General features: G+C 33.4%; 1 protein-coding gene and 1 long non-coding RNA gene across 2 annotated transcripts in view; both read right to left on the reverse strand.

Annotated features, from left to right (window-relative positions):
* LOC143921219 (uncharacterized) overlaps positions 1 to 14,534 on the reverse strand; it is a 542,666-nt gene that overhangs the window by 90,764 nt on the left and 437,368 nt on the right. The window lies entirely within an intron of this gene.
* On the reverse strand, positions 1,191 to 4,256 carry LOC143922362 (uncharacterized). Its single transcript, XM_077445586.1, has one exon. The coding sequence runs from the start codon at positions 4,254 to 4,256 to the stop codon at positions 1,191 to 1,193; it is 3,066 nt and encodes a 1,021-aa protein (XP_077301712.1).

Raw genomic sequence — 14,534 nt, forward strand, 5'->3', positions numbered from 1 at the left:
AATAATGACTCCTTTCTTGGCGGTTTTACTTTCCTTTATTACAAGAAATAGAAGAGGGACTGCCGGCTGGTGTATGGTGATTGGCACATCACCTATTGAATGTTTAACTGATACTCATTATTGAATGAACGCAGTGCACCGTCGGTAGCCCTCTGTTTATACATTTATATTAAATATTAGGTGGGGAGCGACCATAACAACATGAAGATTGTCCATACTCCCCCCTATAAGGAAATTAATTGACTTATATACTAAAAAGACAATCTTAGTGTTAAAGATAATTCAATTGATACTATATAAATCTACTTTAACATGCATAAAAATGATAAAACGCTATAGTGGACTGTATATGAAAATCAAATCTCAATCTTAAAATTAGTAAAAAATAAAATGAGTAAAAAATAATTAAACAATTATTTAAATATTTGTTTTAACATGCATAATATCATAAAAAAACTATATGTAGTGGACTGTATATAACTGAAATGAATTATTTGAAAAGTCTCATTGTAGAAATGAAATAGTTTGTTTATTGTTTATATTTTTGATGTTTATTTGTTTATTTTTATTTTGACATTTATTTGTTTATGTTTATTATTTTGAAGTTTGTTTGTTTTTAAATATTATTTTCAATTTTAATGCACTTTCACACTATTATTTTTATATATATGTATATATATATATATATATATATATTTTTTTTTTTATCACTAAATAACCTTTGCACTAATGGATGTATCTTGGAGATGGCCTTCCTCGGAAGGCAGATGAAAGAAGCTCTGGATATGGCCTTCCTCTAAAGGCAGATGAGCTGCTGATGATATGCTAACATACAGGAGATGTCTCTCCCAGTAGAAAGTTGAGATGCTGACGTCCAGAAGATGTGTCTCCCAGAAGATAGATGAAATGCAGATATTCAGAAGTTGTTCCTCCTAGAAGTCAGTTGAGATGCCGACATTCAGAAGATGTCTCTCCCAGAAGACAGATGATCTGCCGTCACTCCCAGAAAACGGATGATGATGTTTAAATCAGGAGATTGACTTTCCCCAGAACAGAAGTATTGATGACATCCGGAACAATGACCTTCCCAGACAGATGTGCTGTTGACTGGTCTTTCCGAAAGCAAGAACTGTTGAGCACTGGAAGTTGACCTTTGTTAAAAAGGGCAATGATGTGTTGAGATAAAAATATTATTCTTTTTCAGAACATGATGATAAGTTGTTGTCATCGATGGGAAGAACAGCCAATTTGGAAATGGCCCTTCTCGTGATTCCGTTTTTTGTTGTTAATTCTGCTACTCTGATTAATCTGTCTCCGCCTGGATAGATTTGTCTGACTCTGCCTAAAGCCCATGCAGTTGTTAGCAGTCCCTCTTCTTTTATCACAACTAAATCTCCAATTTTTTGTTGTTTCCATTTATTTCTTATTTGTAATGCCGAAATGTAATCCAGTGACCATCTATTCCAAAATTCAGAAGTTGCCTTGGTCATCTGAAGATATTGATGTTTGATATTAGTGGTTTCTATTACTCTTGATTGAGGAATGGCCAATAATGGTCGTCCAATTAAGAAATGACCGGGAGTCAAAGGATTAAGGTCTTTAGGATCATTTGATATGGGTGTAAGAGGACGGGAGTTTAGACATGCTTCTATCTGTGCAATTACAGTTGCCAATGATTCGAACGTTAAATTTACTGAATTTATTATTCTTTTTAGATGATACTTCAATTGTTTAACGGCCGATTCCCAAATATCTCCCATGTGAGGTGATCGAGGCGGAATAAAATTCCATTGAATGCCTTCCGTAAACGCATAACTAATTATTTGATTAAAGGAATTTTCTGAAAATAAATTCTGCAATATTCGTCCTAGTTCTCGCTTGGCTCCGACAAAATTTGTCCCGTTGTCCGACCACATGATAGCTGGCTTTCCGCGACGCGCGACAAATCGTTTAAAACAATTCAAAAACGCAACTGTAGTTAAATCGCTAACAACTTCCATGTGTACTGCTTTTGTTACGAAACAGATAAAAATGCAAACATAACATTTGGTGATTTTGGAGTTTCTCAAAGTTCCATTCTTAATTGCAAATGGACCGGCATAATCAACCCCGTAATGATGAAAAGGAGGTTTTGGAATTATTCGAGACGATGGTAAGTCACCCATCAATTGACCTATAATAATAGGTTTACTCTTAAAACATGTGATACATTTACGTAATGTTCCTTTAATGGTGTTTGTTCCATTTAAAAGCCAGTATTTTTTAATGGTATTTGTTCCAGTAAAAGCCAGTAATCTTTTCTCCGCCACACATAAAGAATTACCTAAATCATTTGGTGAGCTTTTAAATGGTAATTTAACTGAGAATCTCCCTGATGGTAGTCTCGAAACATTATCTTTGAAATGTTGTTCAGATTTGGTTTCCTCTGACGATCTCGGAAGTATTTCTGGTACTTCTTCAATTTCCCATAATTGCTTTACTTGATTGTTTAATTTCGCTATTGATAAGTTACATGTAATTGATGATGATTTTAATGTTGGAATCCTTCCGGAAATAATCCACCCAAATTCTGTTTCGAACATGGTGGGCTGATTCTGCCCTAAATCTACTTTCTCTGTCTTTAATGTTTTCCAAAATATGTGTGCTCCGAGCAAAACGTCAATTTGACCTGGTTTATGCCAATATTTATCGGACATGTTGATATTTTTAGGAATATTTAAAATCGATTTATTTATATTTTCGTTTGGCAACATTCCGGTAATTGAATTTAAAATTAAGAATGTGATATCCGATGAAAAATTAGAGACTTCTGAATTAATTATTGTATTTATTGAATTTGTTGTGTTTGTTGTCACACCTTGCAGCATAGTTATTGGTATGTGGACATGATTCTGTTTTATTTTCAAATTCCTAGCTAATTTGGCTGTAATATAATTAGTTTGAGATCCTGGATCTAGTAGAGCTCTACACTTATGAAATTTTCCGTCATGATCCTTTAAAAGAACTGAGGCGGTAGCTAGTAAGGCGTTGTGAAATGTACCTATGTTTGTATATGTTTGAGGAGAGAAGTTTGTTTCTTCAACAATAGATGTTTGTGGGATATGTAATAGTGTATGATGAGCCCTATTGCAATCTTTACAAGTGAATTTTGAATGACAGTTTTCCCACATGTGACCACTATTAAGACATCTAAAACATAATTTCTTTTCTGTAGCAGATCGTCGTCTCTCTAGTGGCGTTTGTTTTGTTAAAATTGGACAGCTAGCTGTAAAATGTTCTCGATCGCAAAAGTGACAACGTTTTTTTTTAATACTTTCAAAATTTCTAGTTTGTCTATTATATGTTCTTACAGAAAAATCATTATTATTTTGATAAACTGGTTTTGAATTACTTGCATCTATTGATTGTAGTACTGAGCAACGATTTTCTAAAAAATTTTTTAATGAATCATAAGCTGGCATGTCTTTGTTTGGTAAGGTATTCTCCCATTCGATTTGCATTCGTAAGGGTAACTTAGATAATACTATGCATATTAATATGCTATCCCAGTGCTTTATTGGTTGTCCCATTGTTTGTAATGTTCGTATATTTATCGTTATTTCGTCAATTAAATGACGTAAATCTGTGTAATTTTCCCTTTGAATTGCCCTTAAGTTAAACATTGAATTTATTTTTGTTTTAATTATCATCCTAGAATGATTATATCGCTCTACTAACAGTTCCCACGCGATAGTGTAATTTTCTTCCGTATTTTCTAGTCCTTGAATGACTTGCATAGCTGAACCTTGTAGTGATTTTTTAAGATAAGCAAGTTTTGATATATTATTTAGATCAGAATTATTATGAATAAGTGAAATGAACATGTCTCTGAATTCACCCCAGGATTCTTGGGTGCCAGTGAAATTAGGTACATTTAGGGGACATAAATTAGTTACGTTTGTTTCCGAAAAAAAATTTTTTTTTTGTTTTACGATTTGTCTTGATCTATCATCAATCATATGATTAGCCATATCCGTGAATTCATCATAAGCCTTAAAATATCTGTTTTCATGCATATCTCTATCTTGTTCATTTTCAAAATCACCCAAATTTATACCCAACTGTGCCTCTTCGAATTTTCCTTTATAAGTTTCTACCAGTGATACCTTACGCTGAATTACACCCAAACTTGGACAATCTTTTAATTCTTTTATAGCCTTTGACAGAATTTCATATGCTTTGGATCTATTTTTTTTTAATACTTCGTAACTAGCCATGATGTTGAGAAAAAAAGTAATAATAATAAAATAACTTGATTATTATAGATGTGTGAAAATGTGATGTTTCGATTTATTCGGTTATTGTTGTAATGTTGTGTATTTTCTAGAATGTTGCAAGTATAAATTGTTGTAAAAGTATACTATATCTATTTTATCGTCGTGAAATTTCATTTACGAAAATTAAAGTAACTGTTCATTTATAATCTATATTTATTTAGTAAATTTACAGTTTTACTAATTTAACTTAAACTTTTTAATTGGATTCCTAAATTAATTTATTTATCTCGTACTTATATGTACATACATATGTATAATTGTCACCTGTTTAAAATGACAAACATGTACATGTAATCGATCTACGCGACTCACGTACAATATTTAGAACAATGTGACAAATCTGTCCCAAAAGGAGAACTGTTCAATATTCAAATTGAACAACAGAAAACTATTTAAAAAAATTCCATATTCGCACGAAAGCGTGAAATACTTAACAAATACCTAATACCGCTCAAGATCATTCACATTCATGAAGTCAGAATTGAGGGCATTAGTATTTAAAATTACTGGATTTCTATGAAATTCCCAACTTGTGAATCTAACAAAGCTCAAGATCGTTCGTATTCACGAAGTCAGAATTGAGGAAGTTAGTATTCAGAAGCAGCTGAATATTCGCGAACGTGAACAATAATCGTAACTTTTCTATATAATAATTAGAATTAAATGATAATACAAAAAAAAAGAAACAATCGTTCACGCGAAAGCATTCATGGAGGAAATTATTATTTTATGTATTTAAAACTGTATCATCAGTAAAATTTTTGGCAACCCTAACGCACAGAAGCAGAAATATGTATACACAATGGAATAAATGTGACAATAATTCGGACAGAAAGGAGTGATCATTGACTTATGTTGGCTCTTGCAGATAAAATCATGCAATCCGGCTCGAAGGACCATGGAAAATTACGTAATTGAGTAATAATGACTCCTTTCTTGGCGGTTTTACTTTCCTTTATTACAAGAAATAGAAGAGGGACTGCCGGCTGGTGTATGGTGATTGGCACATCACCTATTGAATGTTTAACTGATACTCATTATTGAATGAACGCAGTGCACCGTCGGTAGCCCTCTGTTTATACATTTATATTAAATATTAGGTGGGGAGCGACCATAACAACATGAAGATTGTCCAGCCCTAAAGGGCAACTGATCATGGGGGCGAAGCCCTAGACGGCATTTAGCCATGGGGACGTGGAGGGGCGAAGCCCTAAAAGGCAACTGATCATGGGGGCGAAGCCCTAGACGGCATTTAACCATGGGGACGTGGAGGGGCGAAGCCCTTATCGGCAACTGATCATGGGGGCGAAGCCCTAGACGGCATTTAATCATGAGGGTGCGGAGGGGCGAAGCCCCAAAAGGCATTAGTTAAGGGGGGCGAAGCCCTAAACGGCAGTTAATCATGGGGGCGCGGAGGGGCGAAGCCCTAAAAGGCATTAGCTAAGGGGGGCGAAGCCCTAAACGGCAATTAATCTTGGGGGCGCGGGGGGCGAAGCCCTAAAAGGCATTAACTAGGGGGGGCGAAGCCCTAGACGGCATTTAATCATGGGGGTGCGGAGGGGCGAAGCCCTAAAAGGCATTAACTAAGGGGGGCGAAGCCCTAAACGGCAATTAATCTTGGGGGCGCGGGGGGCGAAGCCCTAAAAGGCATTAACTAAGGGGGGCGAAGCCCTAGACGGCTTTGAATCATGGGGGCGCGGAGGGGCGAAGCCCTAAAAGGCAACTGATCATGGGGGCGAAGCCCTAAACGGCAATTGCTCATGGGGCGTGGAGGGGCGAAGCCCTAGAAGGCAAAGGCTCAGGGGGGTGCCGAGGGCGAAGCCCTAGAAGGCAAAAAAAAAATTTGATTTTTTTTTTGATTTTTTGAAAATTTTTTTTTGATTTTTTTTTTTGATTTTTTTTTTATTTTTTTTTTATTTTTTTTTTAATTTTTTTTTTAAATTTTTTTTTTAAATTTTAAATTTTTTTTTTTTTTTAATTAAATTAGCTTAGTCATGTTTAAGCGGTTTATATTATAAACACTGAGCGAAGCCGGGTAATACAGCTAGTTTTTAATATAATAGACAGGTTTGTTGAAGAAAACGACATAAAGTGAAATAATTGCGTTGTGAACGACATACAATAATAATTGGACTGTACCGACGGAGCTCACTCGATGTCACAGACACAAAGCAGGTCTTAAAGCATTGATCAAAACGAAAGCACCGCATGCTATCTAGACACACTGTATGATTCTCAGAGTTGCTCTATTGTCATAAAATATGAGCGAGAAACAGCATTTTTACAAAAGTTATAAAAATCATAAACAACCTTAAGAATAGTCCTTTGAGAGCAAGGCTGTTTGCAAAGCTGTGTGCTGATATGGAAGCTAATTATACCTCACTTTTGTATGACGAACGATAATTTTATTGTTAAACTTACCTTTTTGGTTGAAATTTTTGGAAAATTGAGCGGTTTAAATAAATCAATGCAGGGATGACAAATACACCCACTGGTTCAAAAAGACAAAGTAAAAGCTTTCATTAAAAAATTAAAGTTATGGAAATCAAATTTACAAAAGAATGGGTTGGATAGGTTTTCACTTTCCAAAGATTTCTGGGCCACAGCCAATATTGAAGCAAGTAAAAATATTTTTACCGACCACTTGGATGTTTAAGTGCTGCATTTTTTCAATTATTTCAAAGACCTTGATTTCTCAAAGTTTTTGTGGATACAGAATCCATCTAACTACAATGAAGAAGACGAATTCGAGCTGACAACCACCAAAAAATAAAAGTTGATAGAATTATCATGCGATAGCTCACTAAAACAAAAGTTTAAAAGTGAAACCATAATTAAATTTTGGATGAATCCTAGTGGAGAGTATGAATCTTTGTATTGCAAAGAAATGCAAGTGCTGCTACCGTTCGTAACGTCTTATTTATGCGAAACGGGCTTTTCGGCACTAGCTGCAATGAAAACCAAATATCGAGCCAGGTTAACAGTCGAAAAGGAGTAACGAGTGGCACTCTCCATATTGCCCCCAAGATTTGATAAACTTTGTGCCAATAAACAAAAACATCCTTCGCATTCAATTTTGATGTGTTAGATGTAGTTTAATTAGTAATTTAATATAAAAATTAATATATGTACGTGTTCGTATAAATTTATGTTATAGCAAAACCTTTTTATTACTCTGTCTATTGTAGAGTTCAGTATTTTATTTTTCAATAAAGGTTTATTATTCAAAACGTGTCTATATTATTATATCTATTGAAAAATAAAAGGTAGGGGGGCGCGGAAAAAAAAAATTTTTTTAGGGAGCCGTAGTAGCATAAAGTTTGGAAACCGCTGATTTAATCCAAACTAAAGCAATTAATAGGTTATTGTAAGAGAGATTTCAAACTGGCGTAGTATTACGCGTACTCGAATACCTGATGCAACAGGTGTTGACAAGATTGCGATCGCATTAATTATAAATATCGCATTCTGCTAGTAAACAATAGCCAGTTTAGGAAAACTTCTTGACCGACTCGATGTGTACGCTTTTTAATACATACATACATATTATTGTTTTATACAGACAGCGTGTTGAATGAGCCTGACACAAGCGTACCGATCATGGAAAACGAAGAATTCGTAGGCGTGTTCAAACTGGAGTTGAAGAAGCACAAAATCCTATACAGGGCTGAGATTCAAGGGCTTCTGTCTACCGAAGATATACCAACCGGGTTGGATGAGGCTGGCAATATCGCCGAATTGAACCAGTCGGAAATAATCACCGTTGAAACCAAGAACCTATTCATCAACGATGTCCCGTTCAGGTGAAAGTTTAACTCGTATTATTCCATTTAATTTACATATGAATGTGCAAGGCGCTGAGATATTTATACTTTTACTCGTCAATATCTGACCTTTCCCGAGTGTGTTTTTATCTATTGTTGTATTTTAACTATGTCTTCCTATTGTTTATCATTGTTTAGCAATTGCGCTTGAATGTCGCTGCGTTATGTATTACTATTTTTTTGATATTTCCCTACATATGTATGTACATATGTACTCCTGGCGAAAGGATGAAAATCAGTAGTAGGGGGCGCGACTTAGAGCCCGGCCACACCGGGTGACTCTGTGGGTGCCTTTGTTTGCCGCGACCAGATCAAATGTACGCAGTTGTATGGAGCATGCCACACCAGGCAACTCACCGGTTGCCTACGTTCGGTCTGGTCAAGGTGGTTTTATTGCGATCCCTCAAAATGTATGGCGTTTAGGGGTTTCAAATCCGAATATTCGAATACTTTTTATACGAACTTATTTTTATATTTTCAATCTACAGCACATTTAGTTCCATTTGATGTTCCAAATTATGATTTTCTTCAAATTTTAATAATATCTTGACCTTCTTAAAACTACAAATAAAAAATTTAAAGCTAAACTATTCGATATTTGAATATATTCGAATATTTGGACATCCACACTACCGATATTTGTTCGACATCAGTTCATATCCGTTCCTCATATTGTCCGATATCAGTTCCCATATTGCAACCACAGGTTGCAATATGGGAACTGGATATGGAAAATTCGAGAATATCGGGTGTAGATATCGGTAGTGTGGACGTAGCCAGTGGCTTTTCCTACATTTATGGTACATAATCAATACAAAGTTGTTTGTTAAAGTATTCACAAAGCGCGCAATGTTGGATTGCATGCCTTATTCGGAAATGCGAAGAAGGTGTTCATGGGAACCAGAGATGATGACGGATTCATTAGCGAAATTATCAAATATGATTTGAAGGATTTGGAGGATCTGGGATCTGTAAAAAATAATACACATTTAATAATACGCATGCTCTTATGTATGTGTGTGTGTGTTTTAAATTAAAAGCTAACATTTCGCAGAGCTATTGGAAAACCGATGTCATGATGACGTTCAGCGAGGCATTTTTCAGCTTTGTGAAGAAGAGCTTTGCCATCAAGTACATGGAACTTCCTGGCCTCGAAACGGATCTCAAGAAGCTGCCCCATATTCAGTTGTACTTTAAGAAGGTCCCGTTACATACTCTGATGCTCGTCGATATGCCGCAGGAGATGCATTACGATTGGGTGCCCAAGTGGTACTCGGATGGTCTGTAAATTGGCCACTTCGATTATTCCCATTCACAAATAACCGCATGTCTCAAGTTTATCCGGCTCTCCTGAATTTATCTACATATATGTATAATCAATTTGTTAAATGTTCCTTGTTGTCTTGTATTAGATATAATTAGATATAATATAATAGATATAGTCTATGTGCATTGGTTGAAGCTTTAATTAGTTAAAAAATATTATCATCGATGCGATGCTCTTTAAATGTTTATATGTATGTATGTATTTCGACAAATTGTCACGTTTTGGAAGAAGTATACAATTTTCGTTAATTTTTCGTTGAAATATGTATGTATATGAATAATAAATCAGTAATATGTGGGTTCAATTATGGCAAAAGTGTTTTGTTTTTTTGTTCTTTTTCTTTCATCTTTTTATGCTATGCATATTAGACTGTGGTTAAATTTTACAATGAAACTGTATTTGATTGCAAAGTGAGCTGACTTCACAATATCTGTCATCTTATCCCATTAAAATAGGGATAGGAAAAAGTCCATGAAAAGAGTGGAATTTACTTGACTCAAATTTACCTGATAAAGTTTTTCTCAAAATGTAATAACTTAATAAGCAGCTATTACTTCCAACTTACATATTTAATTCGTCACATTTCATTCATAAATTATGTACATCAAAAATAAGTGGTGCGGAGACTTTTGCCTCACTTGTATCTACATATTATACATATACACATATGTAAAACTAAATTAAATGGTAAAGTTAGAGTTGTTTTTGTATTTTTTTTTGTAATTACAGGCTTGAGACGTTAAAAATTCCAAAATAAATACTGTTTGACTGTAGTTTTATTATTGAAATAGAGACAAAATTAGCTAACAAACCAATGCTGTATAAAAATATGTGTAAAATAAATTTTATAGCAAGAAAACAAACCAATATAATGTATAAAAATATTTAAACTAGTAATAAAAAGCTGCAGTGACATAATACAATAATAATGAAATAATAATATACATAGGATAGTTCGTTTCAGTTTTTTTTTATATATAAGCCATATGATTTTGTTGCAATAAATACGTTGCAATAGTCTAATGATAAAAATATATTTAATTAAGTTTTATTTATTTTAAATTTTTTCTTCTTTGTTTTTTACTTTCAAATATTAATAATTAGAATTTAATAATTTCAAATAAATTTCATGCCATAATAATAATAATTTCAAATAAATATACTGTCATAATAATAATAATTCCAAATAGATATCATGTCATTAAGATTGACTTTTTTTTTATTAATTTTAATTATATAAAATCTTACTTGATCTAAATACATAATGAAATATAGTATAAATATTGTCTTTATTGATGTGAAATAGATTTATATTGTGTCTCATGTTAGAAGAGATTTCAATTATTTCAATGTAATTCTTGTGCTTAATATATGTACGGTGTATACCTATGTAATCAAAAGCATGTAACCTTTATATATCATTTCATAATAATAATAATTTCAAATAAATATCATGTCAGAATAATAATAATTTCAAATAAATATATTGTCATAATAATAATAATTCCAAATAAATATCATGTCATTAAGATTGACTTTTTTTTTATTAATTTTAATTATAATTAAATATAGTATAATTATTCTCTTTATTGATGTGAAATAGATTTATATTGTGTCTCATGTTAGAAGAGATTTCAATTATTTCAATGTAATTCTTGTGCTTAATATATGTACGTGTATACCTATGTAATCAAAAGCATGTAACCTTTATATATCATTTCATAATAATAATAATTTCAAATAAATATCATGTCAGAATAATAATAATTTCAAATAAATATATTGTCATAATAATAATAATTCCAAATAAATATCATGTCATTAAGATTGACTTTTTTTTATTAATTTTAATTATAATTAAATATAGTATAATTATTCTCTTTATTGATGTGAAATAGATTTATATTGTGTCTCATGTTAGAAGAGATTTCAATTATTTCAATGTAATTCTTGTGCTTAATATATGTACGTGTATACCTATGTAATCAAAAGCATGTAACCTTTAATGCATGTATCATCAATAAAGTATTTAATCGGCAATGCTTTATATTTTTATTATAATATTATATTTTAATTAAAAAAACACCACTTTATCCACTAACTATAATACATACATACATCCAGGGCCACCGAGAGAAATCCGGGCCCTGGGAAAAATTCATTTCGGCCCTATAACAAACTAAAAACAAGATTTTATATTATGCATATATTTTTAATATGTGAAAAATCTATCAGAACTATAAGAAAAATACCTACAGTATATTGGATGCTATTTTGTTTAAATAAATGAACTACAAAATATGGTATAACAGGTACGATGTTCAATACGGGGCCCCTCGAGTAGTCAGGGCCCTAAAACTTTACCCCGGCTCCCCCCCCCCCTCTTATCGACCCTGCATACATCATTACTTTATATTAATGATATTCCATACATTTTTAAACACTGTTCTATACACTATTCTATATGCTGATGATACAAAAAATTATAAACCTATTTACAACTCGATTTCTTTGAACATATTTCCTTCATTACTAATAGAGCATATGTTTATTTTTATTTTTTACATACATACATACATACATACATACATACATATATACAAATATACCAGGAAGGCTTAACAGGTAAACCCCAAATGCGCCTTCCTGGTCCACATAATTATTACATAGATACATGTAAATCTAAAAAATGTCCGACATCTATGGTCAGATATTACAAGCATCGTATGAATACGATAAATAACGATGAATTTGATTTTTAAATGCTTTTTATTATTTCGAAATTATGTTCACAATACATCTTATATCTATTTTAATAGCTACTGATCTACTGATCATTTTCTATTTTACAATTGAATTTAATTTGGTTAGTAATCATAGTATTATATTATTCTAATTTTAATCTACAGCATAATAGTAAAAAGAGCTCAAAAACCTATGATGAATAACGATGAATAACTTTCATGTAACAATACGAATTTTTTTATATTTGATAAACAACCAAAGAGACATCTATGGTGAGCAATGTGGTGAAACCTAAGATATAACAATAACTAAAGGTTTGCAACAGAAAATTGGGAAGGAAACGCCAATTTTTACAGGAACCGTTTCAATGAAAATCAGAAAAATTGGCAAATTCTGATAAGAAACGATCTCGACCTCGACAAACCAAGGTCTGGCCAACAACGAGACTTCGCGGGAATCGAACTCGTAACTTGGTATCTGAGTCCTTTTGTCCTGTCCTGGGATGGAGACTGAGAGGAGGGTTCTGCTAAACAGCGTCAGGGGTTCTCTCATTGGCCCCCTGCATCGTGGTGATCTAATAATGAATAAGGCATCGTTTAGAGCTTTCGAAAAGTTCGCGGAATGCTTTGGGAAGCTGTGTTCCTCTGGATGCTACTACTCCACTTGATTGCATAAGCATTTATGAGTTAATTTTTATTTATTTATTATTATTGTTGCGTAGGGGTGGGTGGAAGATCCAAGTAAAAGGCCAAAAGTCGTTTCACAGCATTTATTGATGATTAAGGAGATACACGCACTGGCAGTGCTCAGTCCAGAATGACATGATATCGCCTACTTACCGCCTTATAAGGGGTAGATCTCTCAGGACGTCTAATCTGTTTACCTACTGTATAGTCACGTATTCGGATATGTATTCCCACGGTATGAGAAGTGCAATCATTGTTTAGCTTACTTGCACTTAGCCTGTCGCTAATCCTTGAAACCACTTATACCAGTCGCACGGTATGCACTTAGTTAATCCGTTAACAGATATCCGTTAAACAGATAATCCTTGAACGGTCACACAGTCTCTGGGATTCTATTCGCTTAATCCGCGGCGTACGTAACATTATTATTTTTATTCTGTGAATGTGTGTGGGTGTGAGTGTGTGTTTGCTGTTTAGGTGTGTGTATGTTTTTGTGGTTTGTGTATGTGTGTGTGTGTGTGTGTGTGTGTGTTGGTGTGTGTGTGTGTATGTTTACTTGAAGTGTGCGTGCATTCGCACGGCACATTTCAGGTATTGTTTCCTTACGCATGCGCGCTTTATGTGTTCATGCGTTGTTGTTTATTTTGTTTATTTGCACAAACGCTTCTGTTATACGCATACGGGAACTGAACGAAAATCTTTCTTATGCAAAATCCGCTCGAGTAAGTACGTTTAGATAAAAAAAAAAATATTGAGATAGAAAACCAATCCTCATAAACGTGGTGAAATAAAAAATTTGCCAAATAAATGAAAAATAGCACGGAAAAAAAATCCGTAAAAAAAATATATTTTTGACTTTTAAAATTCGCTAGACAATTAATTAGAAGTATTTTAAAGCAATGAAATATAAAAATTAATAGGAAAAATATCTGACTATTGATTCCAATACTCACTTTGAGCGTAACAATCCTAAATTTTGAGTTAAAGACCGCAAAAGCTAAAAAACTGTAAAAATCGCGGATTTTTTTAAACGCTCATATCTCGTAAACGATCACCCACCAACAAAAATCAATATCATATTCGAATTCAGTGGGTCAAACTTAGTAAAGATTGGCTAGTCTCCACTCTGGTATTTTTACTTTATCTATGTACGTAGTCAGTGGCGGACTGGCCATACAAGCATACATGCCCGATGGCATGTGGGCCCCACTATCCGTTAGAAAATATGGGCCCTCAGTAAAATTAAATAACTTTTTAATTTAACTATTTCATGTGTGTAAAAAATTATAGGATATTGCACTTTGGGACCTAGAGTTTGGGTATTTCAACAAAACATTTCTTACGATATACACAAACAACTAATGCCTGCTTTAACAGCCCAAGGATCGGTTAACTTTTTTTATTAGGCTCGCAGTTTCAACATTTGCGTGGGCCCTTTTACCGGGCCCATTTCCAACCTCAATATTATGCATATACCAATACCTATGTAACAACTACCTACTGAAATAAAAATGGGAATAAACAAATTTCCCTGAATAATATAAACTGAATTGCTTAAAACAATTTTGATAGGACGATTCATCATCAACCAGCGATTTAAATTTACTTCATACATACTTTCAAAATAACATTTGAT

The sequence above is a fragment of the Arctopsyche grandis genome, chromosome 2 (genome assembly GCF_051622035.1).
Source record: "Arctopsyche grandis isolate Sample6627 chromosome 2, ASM5162203v2, whole genome shotgun sequence".
In the NCBI taxonomy this organism is placed as follows: Eukaryota; Metazoa; Arthropoda; class Insecta; order Trichoptera; family Hydropsychidae; genus Arctopsyche; species Arctopsyche grandis.

Bases quoted from the DNA above. Each gene is read 5' to 3' on its own strand.
- LOC143922362 (XM_077445586.1), bottom strand. From the start codon at position 4,256: ATGGCTAGTTACGAAGTATTAAAAAAAAATAGATCCAAAGCATATGAA.